Below are 20,025 nucleotides of genomic sequence, written 5' to 3'. Positions count from 1 at the left end.
GCACCAAACATCATCAGTTTTCGCATTTTCAGGATACACACCTTATGCGACTACTGACTAGGGTATTGGGATTGCTAACCAGCCTAACTTACCAAGACCAACGTACCGTATTTAAGTAGCCTCCTGCGAATTGACTACAGAAAGTTAACCAAACCAAAGTGACAAACAATCAAGAAAATACTATCACCAGTCACTGAAGAACATTTAGATCAAGATTCAGGAAAATGCTGAAAAACTTAATGAAACTTAAACCGATTGACCCTGACTGAATTTCTTTTCAAAAAAAAAACGAGGTAAAAAAAAATAAAGCCAAAAACGCCAAAATTATGTTGGCTTTTTATTGTTAATATAAAAATCGAAGAAAATTGAAAAAAAGCCAGAAAAAGCGAAAAAAGATCAAGTTGGCAACTCTGGTATGTATTGTAACTAGAGATGCAGCGAACCCAAAATTTTTATCCGCACACCGCACCGCAACTGACTCATCTATTCGCGCACCGCACTGCACACCGCAAATTATCTCGAACTTTGACACTGCACCGCACCGCACACTGCAAATTACAAAATTTTTACAACATATTTTAACGCGTTATTTTTTAGAAAGTCAATTGTAGCAAAAAGCACCCATGGCATATACAGTAACTGGTAACCTACCAGTAATAGTTGTGCACTAATTGGCTAGGCTAACCAAATCATATTCTCTTATCAGCAATGCATCTAAGTTCTAAGACATAATACAAACTAAGACAAATAGAATGTTCCTGGATCCAGTATCAGGACTTTTGAACACTTTTTGCAAGCAATAATGCAATTTTAATGTCAGTGGCTATATGAACTACGGTACACACACAAGAGTAAAACTTATAGCCTGAACTCACTGGGCTAACTGTTATAGTAACTAATGCGGTAGTTGCGCTAAGCTTATAGCCTGGTAACTGGGAGCTGCGCTTATCAGCTAGGCTATTAACCAAAAACATTCGTACAGCTGCCCTGACAAGCCAGCCCCAAAACCCTGTCAACTGCAAGCCATTTGCAATTTGCATTTGCTTCATGCTTGCATAGCTTTCCAGCTTAGGGTTTCCGAAGGAAAAAAAACTGATCAGTGTTTCCAATTTTAATTTGAAGTTTGATAACTGATTTTCTTTGAAAGTTTACGTTTACGAAAGTTTAATTTCTTGAAAGTTTACGTTTACAAAAGTTTAATTTCTTCAAAGTTTACGCGGCAAGCGGCGCGTCACGGCTTTGTCATTTCAACTTTCCACGCGGCGCGGCACGCGACGAAAAAGTCAAAAGCGGCCGCGTACGCGGCACGGCGCGGCTTGCATCACTAATTGTAACCATGTTCTGGGGAATCTGGGCTACTGCCGTGTGCCTCCATGTGACTGTGACACACAATGAAGAAAATTGAAGGGAACGAAATTCTGACTACAAGCAGCGATTAACAGTAGGGTTGCCAAATTGGGCGCTTTTACGCCCAATTGGGCTACTTTTGATTTCTCCAGGCGCCGAAAATTCGCGTTTTGTTTGTTTGTTTATCTTTATCCTGCATTGCGGGAAAGCGGACTTGAGCGCTATGCATCGGTGTACGCCTTCCGACATACACCTGACCCACGCTGCAGCCGACGGCAATGTCTGTTTCCGGTTGTTTACTCTACTTATGACTTAAATTTGGTACTACCAATTACTCGAAATCGATCACTGGGTGGGATTCATGTCGTCTACCTCCGCGTGGTGAATCCTGGTAACTGGAAACTTTTTCAGGCTAATGACGACAATCAGAAGCAGAAACTGCAAAAATTGCAGGTCACAGACAAAGAAGTCTGATAAGCGTGACGCCTCCCCTGAGCATGTGCCCTTGTTAGGGCAGGTATATTCTAACACCGTAAGGGAAGGCATCACGCTGCTACAGCTAAATGTAGAAGGTCTAACATCAGCCAAAATTTCGGTCATTGAACATCTGATCAACACAACTGCCAACGCCACTGTTATCCTACTACGATCACTGGGTATAGGCGAGTAAGAAGTGACATTGGACCCGGACATTTTTGATAACAACCATTTTTTGGTTGCAGGAGGCTTGTCTGGTAGTCAGACCGACGATTCCAAAATTCGGCAAAAATCGGACTTGGGGAACTGCCCCAAAACCGCATTTTAAATTTTCATAGCGCGCCATCTAGCGGTTGTAAATACTTGCTCTAAGTAAAATGCAACTTAGTAAGCATATACAGTTTATACACGTAATTAACACTCACAAAAACATAAGTGTAATAATATTTTTTAAAAAGGTTGTGATCATGGGTGTCTCCATTATGATTTACATGTAATTTGCTCGAGAGTGCAATTTTCAAAAATTGTATTCGCTTTCCACGCAAACACTTTCTCATCAGGTTTTCAACCAATTCTACTTCAGTTTTTTGATTTCTCTAAATAGTTTTGCGCCGTAAGCGCAACAACTACTTACATCATACGTTAATAGTAATTTTTTTCACAATTTTCGCACCTCACCACTCAAATGTTACTTTAAATTTAGAACTTTTCTTACCTATGTTACAGCTTACAAGATGGATTTGGCTTCAAAAATTGTGCCCTCCCAACCCCCGCTTATCCCCACCCCTGCATTTTTTCTGCCGACGCCCATATTTGTGACGTATTTGGCCATTTATTACAGTTTAATTATTATCACGCAATTATATATTGCCTACGTTAAAGTGTAATTCAATGTAGGCTTTATGACACTTCAACAACATTTGCAACTGAAACAAGTGGTGATACAACGTTGGCAGATCTATAATAATAATATTTATTTGCATCAGACAAAGCTGTCCATATCCAAAACAACGAAATACTACACAAACTGCAAATGCACAAATAACGAACAACAACAACGAAATAACAATGTAAAACAACGAAATAAAATATATATAATAACCAACGTATAATAGAAAGATAAACATCAGCGATTTGAGCAATTAATGCTTATCTGGAGACCATTTAATGTCGTTTATTCAGTACTATTGCTTTGCTTCAACAGAAAAGGCAGCGTACATTTAATATATGCGTTCACTTTCATTTACTAATCATTCATTGCAAAAATATTTTACTTCTAAAACTACCACAGTAACAATTTGAGGTCCCGTTCTAGGGATGCAACTATTTTTACTAAAGTAAATATACTTCTACACTCACAGCTATTGGGTATCTAACACTCTAAAAGTGATGAATTTGCACACTGAGCTTCACAAGCACAGTGAATACTGCAGCCTTTCTTGGAGCAACCACAAGATGTGCATAAACGCTTAGCGCTCCTGCATATGCACCTAATTTCTTTCAAAAAGGTTTTGGGTGCACATTCATTATCTCTCATTATTAGGACCCGACCAGAAGCTGTTTCCTTGTATCCATAGAAAGTAGGATTCAGCACAGTTTTGAAATGACGCCATGTTGACACTTGATGATGCGCACGAAAGCTGTAAAAATAGCATGCTCTACTTGTTGGAGGCATTCTTTCAACTGATATATATTTTGAGGATACAGCGTAATGGTAGCGCAATAAATTCAAAGTATTCATGGAAAACACTTGCTTATACAGAATTTGGGAGAATTCTTCTCCAATTCTGGAAATGTCTTTTCTTTTAAAGTTTCCTTGTTTCCGAAGGTGGCACATTTACGTTGCACTTTGTCCAGACCTTTCAAGATTTTAAAAACTTTTACTTTTCCTGTTTCGTAAAAGCAGGATGTTGTATCGCATCCAGAAAACGCGTGGCAAAATAGCAAAGATCGGCACATATTTTCTCCGAGAGCAAGCTGAGCTCGACGAATGGAAATTTTCGAGTTAGACGTTTTCATATAAATGCAGTTTCCGCATGGTGCGTGATAAAGCAAAAGGGTAAGTACATCAGTATCGTCAGCCATCACAGTTAGCCTGTACTTGACCATAGGTTTCATGTTCTTCCAGAACCTTACGGACCATAGCTACGTCAGCGTCTCTTTCTCCTTTGGCCTTGTCCACAGTAATGCCATTAGCCTACTGCTAAGATTATCCTAGAGTAAGTTTATAAATTGTTACGTTTATTTGATAAAAATGCGGGTTTATTTGCCGGGATGGGTATGTTCAAGCGAATTGCTACGTCGGGACAAGATGTGGTCAGCTTTATGCGCTTTTGCTCTGCTCTTTTGGTTGTTTCAATATCACAATTGTCAAAAACAACTCTGATATTGGTATTTTTCCCGCGTAGGCTACAAGATATTGAATGAACATTTCAAGCAAATTTTTCATATTCCAGAGAAGTCAGTGAATAAAAGCACAGCCATCAAATACAATCGAAATACAAGATAATCGAGAATTAGTGCACAAAATATTCTCATTTTGCAAGATTATGTATTTGAATAATGCAGATGTCTGAGATTTCCATATACTTCCGTCATCTGAGAAAAGTAATGGTGGAACATTGGCAAGTTCATACGAAAATTTGTCCGGTTACAGTGACCCCTGCAAACAGGCTATATATAGACAGCAATCTGTGAAAGATTTCGGTGGATGACATGTGTATTGTGTATCTCTTTATCTTCATATTTAAAGGCTTTTCGCATAACGACAAATGTACTTGCTTGGTCAGATCTTTTTAGCAAAATTTCTTTCAGTTTCTTTCCACATAGTTTGCGAATAATATCGTTACCAATAATTAAGACGTTATCCACATTTACACGAGTATCAGCAATAATGCCCTGCTGAAACGTTGTAGCCTACAAATCTTCCCCATCGTTTTTGGCAAAGATTTCAATGCATACACAGTTTTCCATAAATCATCTAAACCACTTCTTTCCATCAGTTTGCACCCTGCTCCGAGAAAGGACATCAGTTGATGAAAACCACCACGTCGTAAGTGAACATTTTTGAAAATACCAAAATTGTCCTGTTTAATTTTGAATGCTCTGAAGTAGAGGGGTTGGTCAAACGTTAGCGATGTACAACGTATGTTCATTTTTCTCGCTTGGTCTTGAACGAATATCATTGTATTGTAAACAACTTCATCTGTTGCGAGATTAAGCGGTATCATAGGATTAAGTGATACTGACGAAACCTGAAACTCACCTTGAACTACATTAGCCATGAGCCCTTGCCATTGTACTGGCTTAGAATTGAATATGTTTGAACACAGCCATAGAGTGTCAAGCAATTCATGGTGCGTAAATAACACGGAAGAGACGTTCAGCTGCTTGATTCGTACGTCTTTTCAAGTACCTGTCTTTGCACCAGTAGGCTATACGACTTGACTAAATTGCCAAAATTGCCTGATTCCAGTAGTTCAGTTGCACTGACGTGTTGTTTTTTCAATAACTACAGTAGTAGTCGAGTTGCCATTCTTGGTGTTTGACAATTTATAATGCCCATCACATGAGTTGTATCATGAGTTCATGACCTGTCAGAGTATCTTCGTTAAAATCGAACTTATCTGCTACCCACTGACAGAAAGAGCCGGGATGACTTGTAGAATCCATTACCTCATCCGTATTATCACCATTCGCTTGGCTTACAGTAGGGGTAGCTGATCGTTTAAACGCTATTACTTGACCATAACTTGCACAAAGACCAAGGGATGGTAGTACATCCAAGCGAATACTCGATCTTGTGACCTGATGTATAAAAATGCCAATTGACAATAAAAGTCTCGCGACATTGCATCGATGTAATGTCGCGAGACTTGGCCGAGCAATGGCCGAGTGGTTAGCGCGTTGGGCTCACAGTCGAAAGCCTGCATGTTCGACTCCAGCCACCCGCACTTGCTGTTGTTTCTCTAGGCAAGAAACTTTACGATAATTGCCTCTACCCAGTGATCGATTTCGAGTAATGGGTAGTACCAAATTTAAGTCATAAGTAGAGTAGACAACCGGAAACAGACATTGCCGTCGGCTGCAGCGTGGGTCAGGTGTATGTCGGAAGGCGTACACCGATGCATAGCGCTCAAGTCCGCTTTCCCGCAATGCAGGATAAAGATAAACAAACAAAAAAAAACAAAATGTAAGAATGGCTACCTATGTAACGACCTATTTCTTCAAGTAAGTATTTTTGTGCAGCTTTGGCGATGATGCAATGGATTTAATGACTTGGCTGGTATGATGTTATAGTTGTTATCCAACTCCTTAACTATGCTTTTTCTGAAATCTTTTCTTTGTGAAAGTTCAAGATATAAATCATTACCAAATTTTATGTGTCCGTAATTTTCATGTTTGTCAGATTCGTTGTAACAGACGAAATTACATTTTCCGAAATCCATCTTAGTTAATTAGCATTTTCTAGAATTTTACAACCACTACACTGTGGGATGGCACAACGGGTAAGGCGTTGGCTTTCCAATTATGCAAACCTGGTTCGACTCCCGGCTCCAGCTGGTTGTTGAAAACATTGCTCATCTCTACCTAAGATGTAATAAATTGGGTGGGCATAACTGCTGCAGAAAAGGCGGCCGAAAGAAAGGAACTGGCCACCCTACTCTCTTTAGTGCCGAAAGCTTAGTACAATGACGACCTTATCTTCTCATACCCAACACTTGAATCAAGTATGGAACCACCTTTTTACACTATCATTGGAGCTTAATTTCTGTTACATGAGGCACTCAGCAAACAAAATATGTTATTTTGCGTCGATTCAACGTTGCCAGACGTTGAATCAACGTAAAATAGCAAATTTTGCTGAAGGGTAATTCTAGTCACTATGTTAATCATCCTTGTTTCACTTGAAACTCGGGAATTAGTACGACAGAAAATACATAAATTTTTCTTCCGCTAGATGGCGCGCCGATCAATAATTGCCTCAGTGAAAAAGGCCTTTCCCCATGTCCGAATTTTGCCGAATTTTAGATTTGGGATGTCAAACAGGTAACCCATCTTTTTATGAAGAAAAATGGTTGTTATCAAAAATGTCCGGGTCCGGCTATTTTTATGTCAATTCTTACTCGCCTAGGTAGAGGCAATTATCGTAAAGTTTCTTGCCCAGAGAAACAACAGCAAGTGCGGGTGGCTGGAGTCGAACATGCAGGCTCTCGACTGCGAGCCCAACGCGCTAACAACTTGGCCACTGCTGCTAATTTTTACATAAAAAGTTATATTATATTTAAAAATAAGTAGCCCAATTGAGCGCGCTTTTTTGGCTGGCGCCCAATTGGGCTACTTATTTTTAAATATAATATAACTTTTTATGTAAAAATTGTATCATGTTTAAGATTTTTACCTAATTCGTAGTTACTTCATTAAGGAGAAGCGTTTTTGGAGGCCTCTGTCAGGCAGGGTTACCAATTTGGTATAAAGATGCCAAATTTCAAAAATGTGCATATTTGAGCTTTAATATTTGGCAATCCTGGCAACTCAAGTGATCCAGGTTTTCATGAAAATGCAGTGGACATCAGTTCAGTTTCAGTTTGTTATTATTTCTGACCATCACAACGAAAAACAATATAGTATGTCAAACATAACAGGGGTCTAGAAAAAGGTAGAAGCGACAAAACACGGACGCTATAACGTACATGATGCCAAAGCAGGACAATCAGTTATGGCATGGTCGCAACACCTTAATAAGGTTTTTACAAATGTAGATAGATGAGAAAAAAAAGGCTAATGAATTTTTTTTTGGCTGTGGCTATATTTACATTATATAGTGTAAGAATAGCCTCAACAGTGTTGCCAGATAAGGAATTCTGCCTTAATTTGAGAAAAGTTTAAAGCTGTTAAAAACAAAAACTTGTATTTTGGAAATTTTTTAGTCCTGAGCAAAGATCAAAACCCGAAACTTATTCCTAACTCTAGCCTTTACCTTAACCTTAGCCCTTACCTTTCCTAACTTTAATTCTGATTCTGGCAACACCTCATTGTGTAAAAATAGCCACTTCCATTTTTTTTTAACAATTTATATGAGTAAAAAAAAACAGGACAAAAAGATAGTTTCTACGTTGATCGACCTTGGTGGGTTATCAAAGCTGTTGATGGTCTTGAGGGGAACACTTTTGATGCGTTAGCAGCTAACGGCTTCAGAATGACATTCGGTCAGACACTACAACCAGAGCGAATGGTTAACCGTTAGCTCATGAGTTAACGGTTAGCTCATGACGAAAAGCAATTAAACCATTTTTTGTGTTTAGGTGCTTGTTTGTAGTTATATTAGCAAACAGTTGAGTGAATGCATGGTTGCCAATCTGTCTGAAAGATGTGAAGAACTGGAAAAACACTTATAATTTAGGACTGATGATCAAGCGCTCTGGAAGAATTTTGTATAATAGCCTATCTCTTTGCTTGGGCTCCATTTTAGAACCCCCCAAAAAATTGGGCTACTTTTGTACTACTTTTTGCATAAGCTTGGGCTATTTTTTATATTAACCTCTGGCAACCCTAATTAACAGCAATTTCTTATAATATTAGTCAGTTGGTTAGTTACCTTCAAGAACTAAGAAGTTGAAATTTGTTGCATTTAGTGTAACGCTTGGAATGACTCTGAAAAGATTGTCTGACATCAAAACCAGCAACAGCATTGCTGTTTGCTTGTTGTTGGTGGACGTTCTTGTAGAAGCAATACAAACCAGATTTGGTCATTGGTTTGAGGACAATGGCTTTCAGCTTGCGACTGCATTCCACCTACAATTTAGACTTAGGAGGAGTATTTGGAAGTGGACCCTGAGCCCAAGTTAAGCAGATCCAGATTCACAAGCGGACCCATGAAACAACTGTTTTTAAAACAGAAAACTTTCATTCCGTTAAGTGCTGCAGTGGAAAGGTTGTTTCATTGGGCAAGAACATTTTAAAGCCCAAAAGGGCAGGCTTAAGTGACGAGCACTTTAAAATGCTCGTATTTCTGAAAGGAAATAAACATAATCACCGGCGCCGAGTCCCAGGCGGGCAGGCCGCGCCCGCCGGACATTTCAGGAATTAAAAAAAAAATTTAATGCAATTTTAAGTCCCAAAATTTTTGTAACCATCTGCCACCTTCCGATACTAGCCTACTTACCTTATTCGCAGGGTTTTGTCGCCCATTGATAGGCCCTACTAGACCTACTTTAGAATTAAGCGATTAGTTTTCGTCAATTATTGCCATTGTTACATTCATGCAACGTTAAACAACGTTGATTCGCCAATAAACGAGCACTCGTAGCCCAGTGCCATAAATCAATTAAATTGTGCAGTGAGGAACTTCATTCGCGGCAAAAGTCTGACCGCAATTTCCACTGCTTTTACATCGTTTTAACATCGCCAGATGTTAAATCGGTGTAAAAACTGTAGCATTGTTCTTCAAAGGAGTAATTTCTTTCAAACGACGTTATCAATTAACTCTGCTGCCAAAATGCTCTATTTTGTGGTCTCAATCATCACAGTTGCGTCTGTTACGTCACTGATATTAAACTGTGCAGTGTGCACACGTGTTCAGCCCAATACTTTGCTTGTTTGACATTAGCAGTTTCATTACGAAGCACGTTGTGAGCAAGCATTTCCAAAATTTTGTTGCATATTTCATGGCTTAACCATTTGTACCCTTGACGGTTGAGCCACTCCGCTACGTTTGAATTGTATTTTCCCAGGAGTTTCATTAATTCGCAAAAATTTGAGCGATCGTCAGTGTGACCACGAACAGCAATGCCTTGCCGACCAAGAAACAAAAGACAATTGAATACTGCTTTGATAGCATCACGATTTTGTTGCATTTTTTTACATGTCTTTTCGGATAAAGCAATTGTAGCTTGGGAGCCTTGCTCAGAGACTAATTTCGCTTGTGTGCTATCCTTGTGAATACCACTATCCCTATGTTTTTTGATACCTTGTTTTCCTTTCTTCCAGTTACCATACCCACTACCCAGTTTCTGTCCAAACTTTTACAGAGTTCTGAATTAATGGAGTTAACGATGCTATATTTATTTTGTTGTGCGAAATTGCCCATTTGCAAATCGGACAGAATGCTCTATCTTTGCATCTATCGTATTCTAGCCACGGGAATTCGCTCTCCCACGAATTTTAATAGCTTCTCCCTTCAACAGCGATTATCCTGCTCGTGCTCGGTTCTTCCACCTCCCTGATAGTGCTAACGCCTTTTGGCAGTGGCACACTTTCGTTTCATTCAGGCGTTTGGTCACTTTCATGCTGGCTGAAATCCTGACTAGACGCAACAAAAAATGACTCAATGGAGGGCTGCAATTTTGAACGCTTTTTCGGTGGCATCTTTAAGCTGAATAAAACTAGAATGTCGGCGAAAACTTTTACTGGAAGACTTTTCGTAATTTTTTCTATGATGTAGCAAGCAACTCCTATGTCAGACCAGTAAATTCCCGCCTCAGACTTTTACAGGACGACTTTTCATAATTTTTTCTATGATGTAACAAGCAACTCCTATGTATGTCAGACCAATAAATTCCCGCCTCAGACTTTTACAGGACGACTTTTCGTAATTTTTTCTATGATGTAACAAGCAACTCCTATGTCAGACCAATAAATTCCCGCCTAACAGTTTGTCACGCATTGACACGCAATATTACTGCATGAAGTAGATAACTAAGTAGAAATTAAAGCATGAAGTAGATGACAGTACAGTCCAATTTAAATCGGAAAATAATTCAAAATGCAAAATCTTGAGTAATTGAAAATGGTTGCTTTTATTATTGGGAATTGGCAGGGGGTGTAGCTTTCCTCGAATAGAGTCATGTAAACGTGTAAATTTGCAGAACGTTAAAACTGCTACTTTACTAAGTGCATTTTTTAAAAATAAAACTCAAAAAGTTTCGAAAATTGCATTTTTTTAATAAAATTTGAAAATAGATATTCATTTAGAAGGTGGAGCTATCAATCATCGAGATAATTTTATTTTCAAGTATTTTATACCTGTCATAATTTATAGCGATATTATGAGCAGTTTAAAATTTTTCAAAACAGATTTTTGAGGGAGGCAATGGAAAGATCGTATTTTATTGATTAATAAATCCCATTGTAAACCTAACAAATGTAACAATGACTTATGACAAGTAACAAATAAAACGATCGCAACAACAACAACAAGGAAAAAACTCGTAGCCAATCTTCACGTAGCTTGCTTGATGTTACACGAGTATCATGCTTGTGACAAAAACAATCATTTTCTTTGCAATACTGTATTGGTTCACCTCTTGCTTTACGTTGACGTGAAGCGAAAACTAATGATCAAAAAAAGATTTAAACGTCCGTTCAAATTACATTTATTTGCAGTAAGTAATGTAATCTAAACGGGGTGGCTGCCACAGCGGTTACGGGGTGGCATGGCCACCCCGTAAGTCGGCGCCAGTGTCTGATACCCTAACCTTGCGGAACTTTGATCAGCGACTTCGGTTTTTTTTGATTTTTTCTTTCGATCTTTTCAAGGTACGAACTGACGGTACGAATTGTTCATGGTACGAATTAGGTTGCACCCTATGCAGAGCTGGCCAGGTGCAGAATTTTATGTTCAGATTTGTGAGTAACTGAAAGTAACTAGTAACTGTAACTAGTTAGTTTTTAATATCGGTAACTCAGTTACTATTTTGGCCAAGTAACTGTAACTCAGTTGCTTTTGAAAGTAACTTTGCCCACTTTTGCCTATGGGTACTTTAACATGGCTTATAAGTAATTCGGCGTCACATGGGTAATTTGACATGGCTTATGGGTAATTCGTTGAACTGCAGCAGACAACTAAAAGACAAAAAATGATCAATACTTTTATGTTACCGAAAAACTATAGCCTAATGATATCACAAATATGTGATTTGTGAATACTTGGTTGGTACCAATGGTTATAAATAAACTTTATCAGTGACGTAATATTGGATTGTCACTGCTATTTCTAGTCTGCATCCAAAACAGAAAAGATTAAAGCGTTTGATTTATGCAATTTAAGTGACCTGGGGCCTGGGCCCCTTCCCCTCATGGTTTGACACTTCAAAATTTAGAAAATTTTCAAACCAATTTTATAAAAACATTAAAAAAACAAAATGATATGATTTCAAAATGTTTGAGGAGCACTTACCTCCTCTTGCCCCTTGCTACTGTCGTTATGCTACTGGTTTAAACTATAATGGTAAGTTTTTACTAGTAGATTTTTTGTAGATTACTATAGTAATTTTTTTGTTTTTAAGAAGTCACTTTCAATCAAAATTTATATTTATTGTCCGAATACAACAGCAATGGTGATGTTTAAAATAGAGCATGGGAACAAAAGACCAACAAAAGGAATGGTGGCAATACCACAGAGACGGGCATCAATGTAAATTTAGAGATTACATGTAGATGAAAGTAAATTAAGCATGGCCAATGGTCACCAAACCTAGTACTGTAGTATAAGTAACCAATTAAGGTAAAAGAATCAGTCGGCTCCACATACATACCTCACTGGAAGTATTTTTATTCAAATAGAATAAATAGACTAACGAAACAAGTTTCCACCAAGGTCGAAACCATAGCGATCTATGTATACAGGCCTTAACAAAGTCCAAACTGAAGGCCGATGAAATCAAACTGAAATTTTGATTTTGAAGTCTAAGCTAAATTTACTTTAATATCCCTTTGAAATGATATGATAGTTTTGAGAATCGAAACTGCCAAAGTGTGATCACTGAATCTCAAATTACTGCAAAACTCTTAATTTTATGTTTAAAAATGTCAATTTTTTTTCAATTACCAGTGTTGCCTGATGCTTTTTGAATTGCCAGCGCAAATGCCAAAGTCTTGTTCATTATTTGAATGGTAACAATAGCAAAAAAGTGACACACAATATGCAGAAAGACTGTATTTAATAACTAATACTCAAAAATCAACTTATACTAGCGATTTTGGATAATAATAGGTCGGCCTTCGGTCAAGTTTTAAGCTGCATGTTGTCATGGCCTATACTATATTATAAAGGTTGCCATGATTGAAACAAATTGTTAAAGTTTTTTTTATCTATTGTGACAATATTTGCTATGCTTACCAGGTTTTATTTGAAACTGAGCACTGTTTTTGTTGTGTTTAATGTTTATTCTATAGCGATAGTTAAACATACAATAGATACTGCTATGTTAGAGTTTCTGCTATAAGTCTAAACATTGTGCATCTGAATTAAAGTACAATTGAAAATGAATCAAACAAGACCTATTGAAACACATGATAATGTGCAAAACTTGGACGGGGTCAACTTAGTTAGTGAACCAAATGCGGACACCCTTCCACTTTCTTCAGAGGAATTTATTGCTGGTGACTCAGTTGAAGTAGAAAGAAGTGATCAAATTTCCTGGGGTACATTGCACACCATGAAACAAGAATTTTACAATTTAGACATGATAAATAATAGATATACTTTTGGCAGAAATCCAGATTGTGATTATTGTTTTGACATACGTTCTGTGAAAAAGACCAAGTATTTTGACCTTTACAGTAAAAAGCATTTTTCTGTAAGCCGCTCTTTAAATCCTGATGGTTCAACTTTACAAGTTTTTGTTGAAGATTTAGGTGGAAGAAATGGAATTTATGTAAATGGTGAAAAATTACCTTCTAAAGCAAGCCGACCTCTTTATTATGGCGACAAAATTGCTCTTTCCTGTCGTTCGAATGAGGTGTTTTTATTTATTACTGGTGCTTCTTCTGACAGTCAAGACGTTGATAAGTTTTCAGTAAAATATGTTATGTCCAAAAAAATCGGTTCCGGAGCACATGGTCATGTAAGCGAAGTCTGGCTTAAGAAAGGTTTTGGACGTTTTGCATGCAAGACCATACCTAAAGCTGACCTTTCACATCCAAATGTTCAACGGGATATCATGACAGAAGCTAGAATTTTAAAACAACTTGATCATCCTGGAGTCATAGGCATTTATGATGTGATAGAACATCCAGACAAGTTATACATTGTTCTTGAGTATGCTCTAGGTGGTGATTTGTTCGCCAGAGTCTCATCAAAAGGTGCTCTTCCTGAAGACTTGGCAAAACTATATTTTTTCCAGATGTTGAATGCAGTAGCATACTTGCATAACAATAAAATTACTCACCGAGATTTGAAGCCAGAAAACGTTCTTCTCATGTCTAATGATGAACCTTGTGTGATAAAAATTACTGACTTTGGCCTTTCTCGATTTGTATCTGAAGAAACCTTGATGCATACTTTTGCTGGTTCTCCATCATACTTACCTCCTGAAATTGTCCACCAGCTTTTGTCTAAGGAAAGTGAAGGTTATACCAAGCTTGTTGACATGTGGAGTCTTGGTGTGATACTGTTTGTTTGTTTAGTTGCATATCACCCTTTTAAAAGTGCAAGACCTGACACAAAGCAAGGGCTTAAAGATCAGATATTGTCAGGCAATTACAATTTTGATCCCCCTTCATGGAAAAAAGTGTCTCTTTTGGCCAAAGATTTAATCACCAGCCTTTTGAAGGTTAGCGTGAAGGAAAGGCTCAGCTCAAATCAAACATTGGGCCATGCTTGGCTTAAAGATCCATTAATGCAGGACAAAGCAGCTAAACTTTTAAATATTAATAGTACTTCACCATTTATGCCATTTGAAGGTAATTCAGAAAAAAATGGGTCAGTGGACACGAGAAAAGTATCAACCGATGTTGATTCTGCATCCAAAGGTAGTGGTGACTGTGTAGAATTTGTGAAACTGAATAACACCAATTCTCCTGTGAACTGCAATGTTTCAGATGGAAAACGTTCAACTGAGAACTTACATGCTGAGAAGCCACCGGCTAAACAGATAAAGTTAAAATGATTTTGTGTAAATGTAGAGACCGTTGAAATGTGTTCGTTTTAATCAATTTGATTTGTTTCTGTATAAATTAAATAAATTATTATCTTTTATGATAATTTATACAATTTTATAGCAAAATCCTGGTTAAAAACTCTAATTAATTTTGTTAAAAAATGACATTGTGATAGTTTAACAAAAGCTCAAGAGCCTCTTTTGCTGTAGCTATGTAGCCTAGTATGCAAAAATAAAACTTTTTTAATCTAAGTAATGGCTTAGCTGATTCATTAGTAATGGCATAGCTCATTCTTATTTGATTCAGGAATTTTTCTTTGAACGTTATAGCTATACCCAACAATTGATTCTTAAATGAAATTACTTCATAATTATGCAAGCGCCAAAATAAGTTGCTGAAGGTAACCGTTATACATTTTGTTGAATTTGAAATCAAGATTGTGTTTTGCTTTTTCTGGCTGTTGCCATTTCAAAGCTTCAGATTTTTGTCCTCCACGCGATCGGATTGTGGAAGCGCCTGCAGCCCGGCGTGACTCTGAACGACGTACGCCTCTCCAAAGCATGCGGCTGTGTGTTAGCAAAACCTTTGATATCTTGCCAAAATTGAAGTAGCTTTTTCCAACTATCTATTGTGCTGCATCTGGAATTACATTGTTCTGTACTGAATATTGTTGCAACGGGCGCCAAACAAATAAATTGCTGTATTATTACCTCGAAGTTTAAACAGAAGCCAAAATAGTAAAAAAATAATTCCTTGTAAATATGCACAGTCACTAAAAACTTGTGACCAGTCCTGCGCTTATGCAATTTAATCCCCGTCTCCCAGCCTTTGGTAATATCATGTGATAAAAGCAACTGTTATTTTCGCATGTGATAACTTAGTTATATTTGAAAAAGTGTTGCATTTTGTATCAAGTAGAATGAGGCAGCCCAGAACTTCAATCTTCCTGTTAATACACTTCACGTTACGATACATATTGCCCTACCAAAGTTGCAAATGTTCCAGACTTCGAAGGCAGGTCATCATATATTTTTATAACTTTTGTACAAATATGTGCACTTTGTAAGTCAGTTGCTTTTATTCTTACACACTGACATTTATACAACTTTTTGTTAGTGCAAGTTGTATTTGTGTTGTTCCTGCATCGATATTTCGTTATTGTTCCAACTTCCAGTTTTATCACTGCCTCAGCCTACTACGTATTTTTCTTGTCGATTGATGTCAATTCATTCTGTGATTTTTCTGTGGACAGACCGTTGAGTTCAAAGTGAAATTGGAACCTTCAATACAAAACTAATTTTTTCGATTTTAGCCGCTGCTGATTCAGGTGCAGACAATCGCTTGAGCATTTCCTTTAAAAACTGCGGCTTATCGGCTGACCATGATCTCAGAGCGAAGGCTGATTGGTTGTCTTTGTCAATTGGACTGCTTTGTATTTTCCGTTTAATTCGAATAGCTTGCATTGTCTGAAGATGTGAGTACAGTAACTGATAACTTCATATAATTGAGTAGGCCTACCGGTAGCCCAAATGACTTATTCGAAATGTGTGCCATGAAATGTTATGCAGCTTCCTCTCCTCCGTTTGCTAATAAAACAAAAACATTGCACAATAATGGTTATAACTCATGGTCAGTTTGAGTGACGTAACTTAGTATAGGGAAGCAAAGCACAGCACTCAGTACTTCTAGGCTTCAGAATATTGGCTTCTTTAGTAGTAGGCTAGTAACAGCTTATCCTTGATAAGAATCAGCTGTAGCTAGCCAATGTATCTGTCGTGTCTGCGCTCTCATTTATTCCTATTGAGAACTGCCTAGCTTCAAAGCACAACAAAAATTGAAGGCGAGGAAAATGCGAGCGGTTCGAATATAGAGTAGGCTAATGTAGCCTACGGTATATCACCAGGCAGGCCACCGAGTTACTATCATTTGGGGGCTGTGGGCCAGATGATATTTCTTGGTGGCCCATAGGTTGCCGACCCTGAGCGTAGAGTGTGATTGCCAACTGAGGTGCCATTTACAATAGACGGGTGTGCCGCGAACTATTTGTCATATTCGTTTTTTATCTGCTTCAATTGTTTCAAAACAAAAATAATAATTCCGTGATTTGCAAAAAAAAAACAAGAACAAATTTCATACTGTATTGGTTTCGAAGTAAATAAACTTTGTTCTCTAAGTAATTTTTATTATAGTTTCGGGAGAGAGTTTGCTTTTTTATACCAAAGACAGGCAAGACACAACAATAACACAGGGTTGAGCATTACAACAGTATATTACATATTTACTATTTACATATTTTTTATACTATATACTATTTATATATTACATATATTACATATTTATTATGTTCTCTAATCTTGATTACAAGAAAAATAGCTTCAGTAGCCTATTTATTGCAAGTAAATATGGCAACGAAACCAGATATATCTAGAGAAGGAGACATGAAGGCTCGCAGCGATTGCCTTATTCTCATGACACCACCAGGGCGGTAGTTTGTAGTGCTTTAAACATGTGGTTCTTTTTAAAATCGTAGAAAGTTTTATAGTGCAGCTGGTACAACGAGCTACAGAAGACCCAGGGGCGCCGGAACGATTTTTGACTGGGGGGGCAAGATTACGAAAAAAGGGCACTTTTGTTTACTAAAAGGCCAATTTTTTTTTCAGGTTTTAAAGATAAGATATAGCGATAATGCTAATCTATCAGCTCACTATGTGTTGAGTAATGATAGCCTACAAGTGTCCGGTATAGCCTACAAAGAAGGGCATCATGCTATGTTATAATGATGTAACCTACTGTCAAGCCTTAAGTAGTGTTTGAATGACCGCCGGTGCTACCTCCTCAATCGGCCAAGTTTGGCCGACGGTCTCTTCTAGCCAATTATTTAATTTCGCAATAGAATGATCGTGGATTAACTGTCGAAAATATGTAGTATCAAAGAGTGACGCAAAATTAAGGTTAGCGCGTCATAATCGCCACTGTTGCATTGTGCGAGAATATTTGTTATTGATGGAATATATCCATCTGCGATCACCAGCACTGTCTGTAAGTCTTGTTTGTAATTCCCGACGTTTATTTTAACAAGTCTTAATCCGAAGTGCTAATTTACGTCGGCTGGCAATATTGTCGTTTTTATGTCAATTCGATGTTGTCGGACATTGAATCGTTGTTAAAAAGGAGAACGAGGTTAGTTGACATCCGAGGGGAAAACACTTTTTGATCATATTTTGCAAAAATTATGCTTCTTTTGGTAATGTCCTTCACACAGTGGCGTAGCTAGGGGGGGGGGGAGGGGCGGACCGCCCCGGGCAGCGCGTCTGGGGGGCGGCACTTTCAGACAGGACGTTTTGTTTTTTTTTGTTGATAATGCAAAAGTACACTGAAAATAAAAGCAAACCGAATGGCAACGTTCAAAACAGTGGCGTAGCCAAGGGGGAGGAGAGGTTTGGGGGTTACAACCCCCCCTTCGGCACGCATGTCACGTCACGATATTGAGAATGATGTTTCAGTCTCTATGTCTCTAAAACAAAGTTTGCCTAATTTTAAACGAAACTCCATTAAAAGAGCGAGTTTTGCCAATACCAATAAACATTCAAATATCTCAGCCAGGAATTAGCAACAAGAAAACATAGAGACTTATAGCTTTATTAAGTTACCGAAAAATTCCCAAGAAAACATGATCTTTTCCTTTTGCTATGCCACCGGACAGCACCACTTTACAGGAATATTTATACTAGGGGATTTATATACCCACATTTTTGTTGAAAATGCTCTCAGAATGCACCATATCCAAAGTACCTTTTCAAAATTTTCTGGGGAGCCCCCCCAGACCCCCCGCCGCTGGGTGTCGTCTTTGGCGAGGACGCCGGCGGGCGAAGCCCGCCGGCCCTTAAAACCCCCCCTTTCAAAATTACTGGCTACGCTACTGGTTCAAAACATACAATAATTCAACTTTAAGTCAATTAAAAAAATTTCATTTTCACATGCTTTTTCTTGAAGGGGCGGCAAAATCTGAATCCGCCGCGGGCGGCACATTTCCTAGCTACGCCACTGCCTTCCCATCATTGAAATACTTATTTATTACCTTGCCGTCATCGTCAACACATGTCGAACGTTGTTTTTCGTTGCTGAAAAGAATTCCATGGGAGTGGCGAACTTCTTTAAAATCAGCCACATTGGAGACACTCTTGCGAGTGTCCTTAAGTGGATGGTCCCGCAGTCCTGGATTACAATCCCGATAAAGCAGTTATTGCGTGGTGCAACGATTCTATTGTAGGACGTCGTCCAGGCCCAGTCTTCAACAACGCTAAGTGATCATTTTAGCATTGTTGCAAGTTTAATTCTATTTACTTGTGCTGTTGTTATTTTTATTTTGGCCTCCAAGCACGCAGATTTGGCCGCCGAGAAGGAGCTCCCGGTAGGCCACAATGGCTGCCGAAAAAAAACGTGTTTTAAGGCCTGTACTGTGTTACAAAATTTTGTGCCGTAAATATTATTTTGAGGCAAAAATGAAAGATTATAATTAGGTTAAAAGCGAATAGCAGAAATTGTTATATTGCAAAATGTGCAGTAGCTTACATGACTTTAAAAGGGCACCATTGCCCCCCCTGCCCATCCATCTGCAGAAAAATTGAGGGAAGGGGGGGCATCCGCCCCCCCTGCCCCCCCGCTTCCGGCGCCCCTGAGAAGACCGTTAGCAAATGTTACGTAGAGTATATTTAAAGAATACTTGTTTACAAGACAGTTGAAAAGTCACCAGTAAGCTGTTTTTTATAACAAAGCCTTTGCAGGAGGCTAGATGTAAAGCAAGTATACGGGTAGTTGAATTAACAAGCAACAACAAGTATGCTGTGAATATCCAGGCCTGATGTTAATAGCGCAATGCAAGTTATTATAACAAGATTTATTAAACTACAATGGGTGCCAAGTGTCAATTTACGATAAACACAGATTATTTTCGATAAACAAAAGCCCTTCTATTGTCAGACGTTATAAAAGCCTTCGTATCCCCTTCTTTAGATATCCCTGAACGAAACAAAGTAGAACTAGAAGTTAGTTTAACTACTTAACGTTTGAGCAACTCATACAAGGACTACTTTCCATTCATCGGCATCTAGCGGATGGAATAATTCCTCGGCAATACCCATTTTAACAATCGGAAACTTGACTTTGTCAATCTCGGTAGCCGCCCTCCGTCAAAAGCCTGTACAAGTATTCGAAACTTCCAGAATTAAGTCCTCAAAAAAGCTTTCACCGTCCGAGGATAAACACCAAGTCAAATAATCAAAGTCAGACCCTTAACTAACTGAGCTATCAAGGGGGACC

At 38.3% G+C, this 20,025-nt stretch overlaps 1 protein-coding gene across 1 annotated transcript; it reads left to right on the top strand.

Annotated features, from left to right (window-relative positions):
• The first annotated feature begins 12,952 nt into the window (after positions 1-12,952).
• Positions 12,953-16,305, top strand: LOC145783057 (serine/threonine-protein kinase Chk2-like). Its single transcript, XM_082594826.1, has one exon. It carries the CDS (start codon positions 13,089-13,091, stop codon positions 14,712-14,714), a length of 1,626 nt encoding a protein of 541 aa, XP_082450952.1. The 5' UTR covers positions 12,953-13,088; the 3' UTR covers positions 14,715-16,305.
• Positions 16,306-20,025: the final 3,720 nt, after the last annotated feature.

This window comes from Aplidium turbinatum, chromosome 14, assembly GCF_918807975.1.
Source record: "Aplidium turbinatum chromosome 14, kaAplTurb1.1, whole genome shotgun sequence".
Taxonomy (NCBI): domain Eukaryota; kingdom Metazoa; phylum Chordata; class Ascidiacea; order Aplousobranchia; family Polyclinidae; genus Aplidium; species Aplidium turbinatum.
The sequence above is the reverse complement of the archived record's forward strand: the minus strand, read 5'-3'. Positions and strand labels throughout refer to the sequence as shown.

Bases quoted from the DNA above. Each gene is read 5' to 3' on its own strand.
- LOC145783057 (XM_082594826.1), top strand. From the start codon at position 13,089: ATGAATCAAACAAGACCTATTGAAACACATGATAATGTGCAAAACTTG.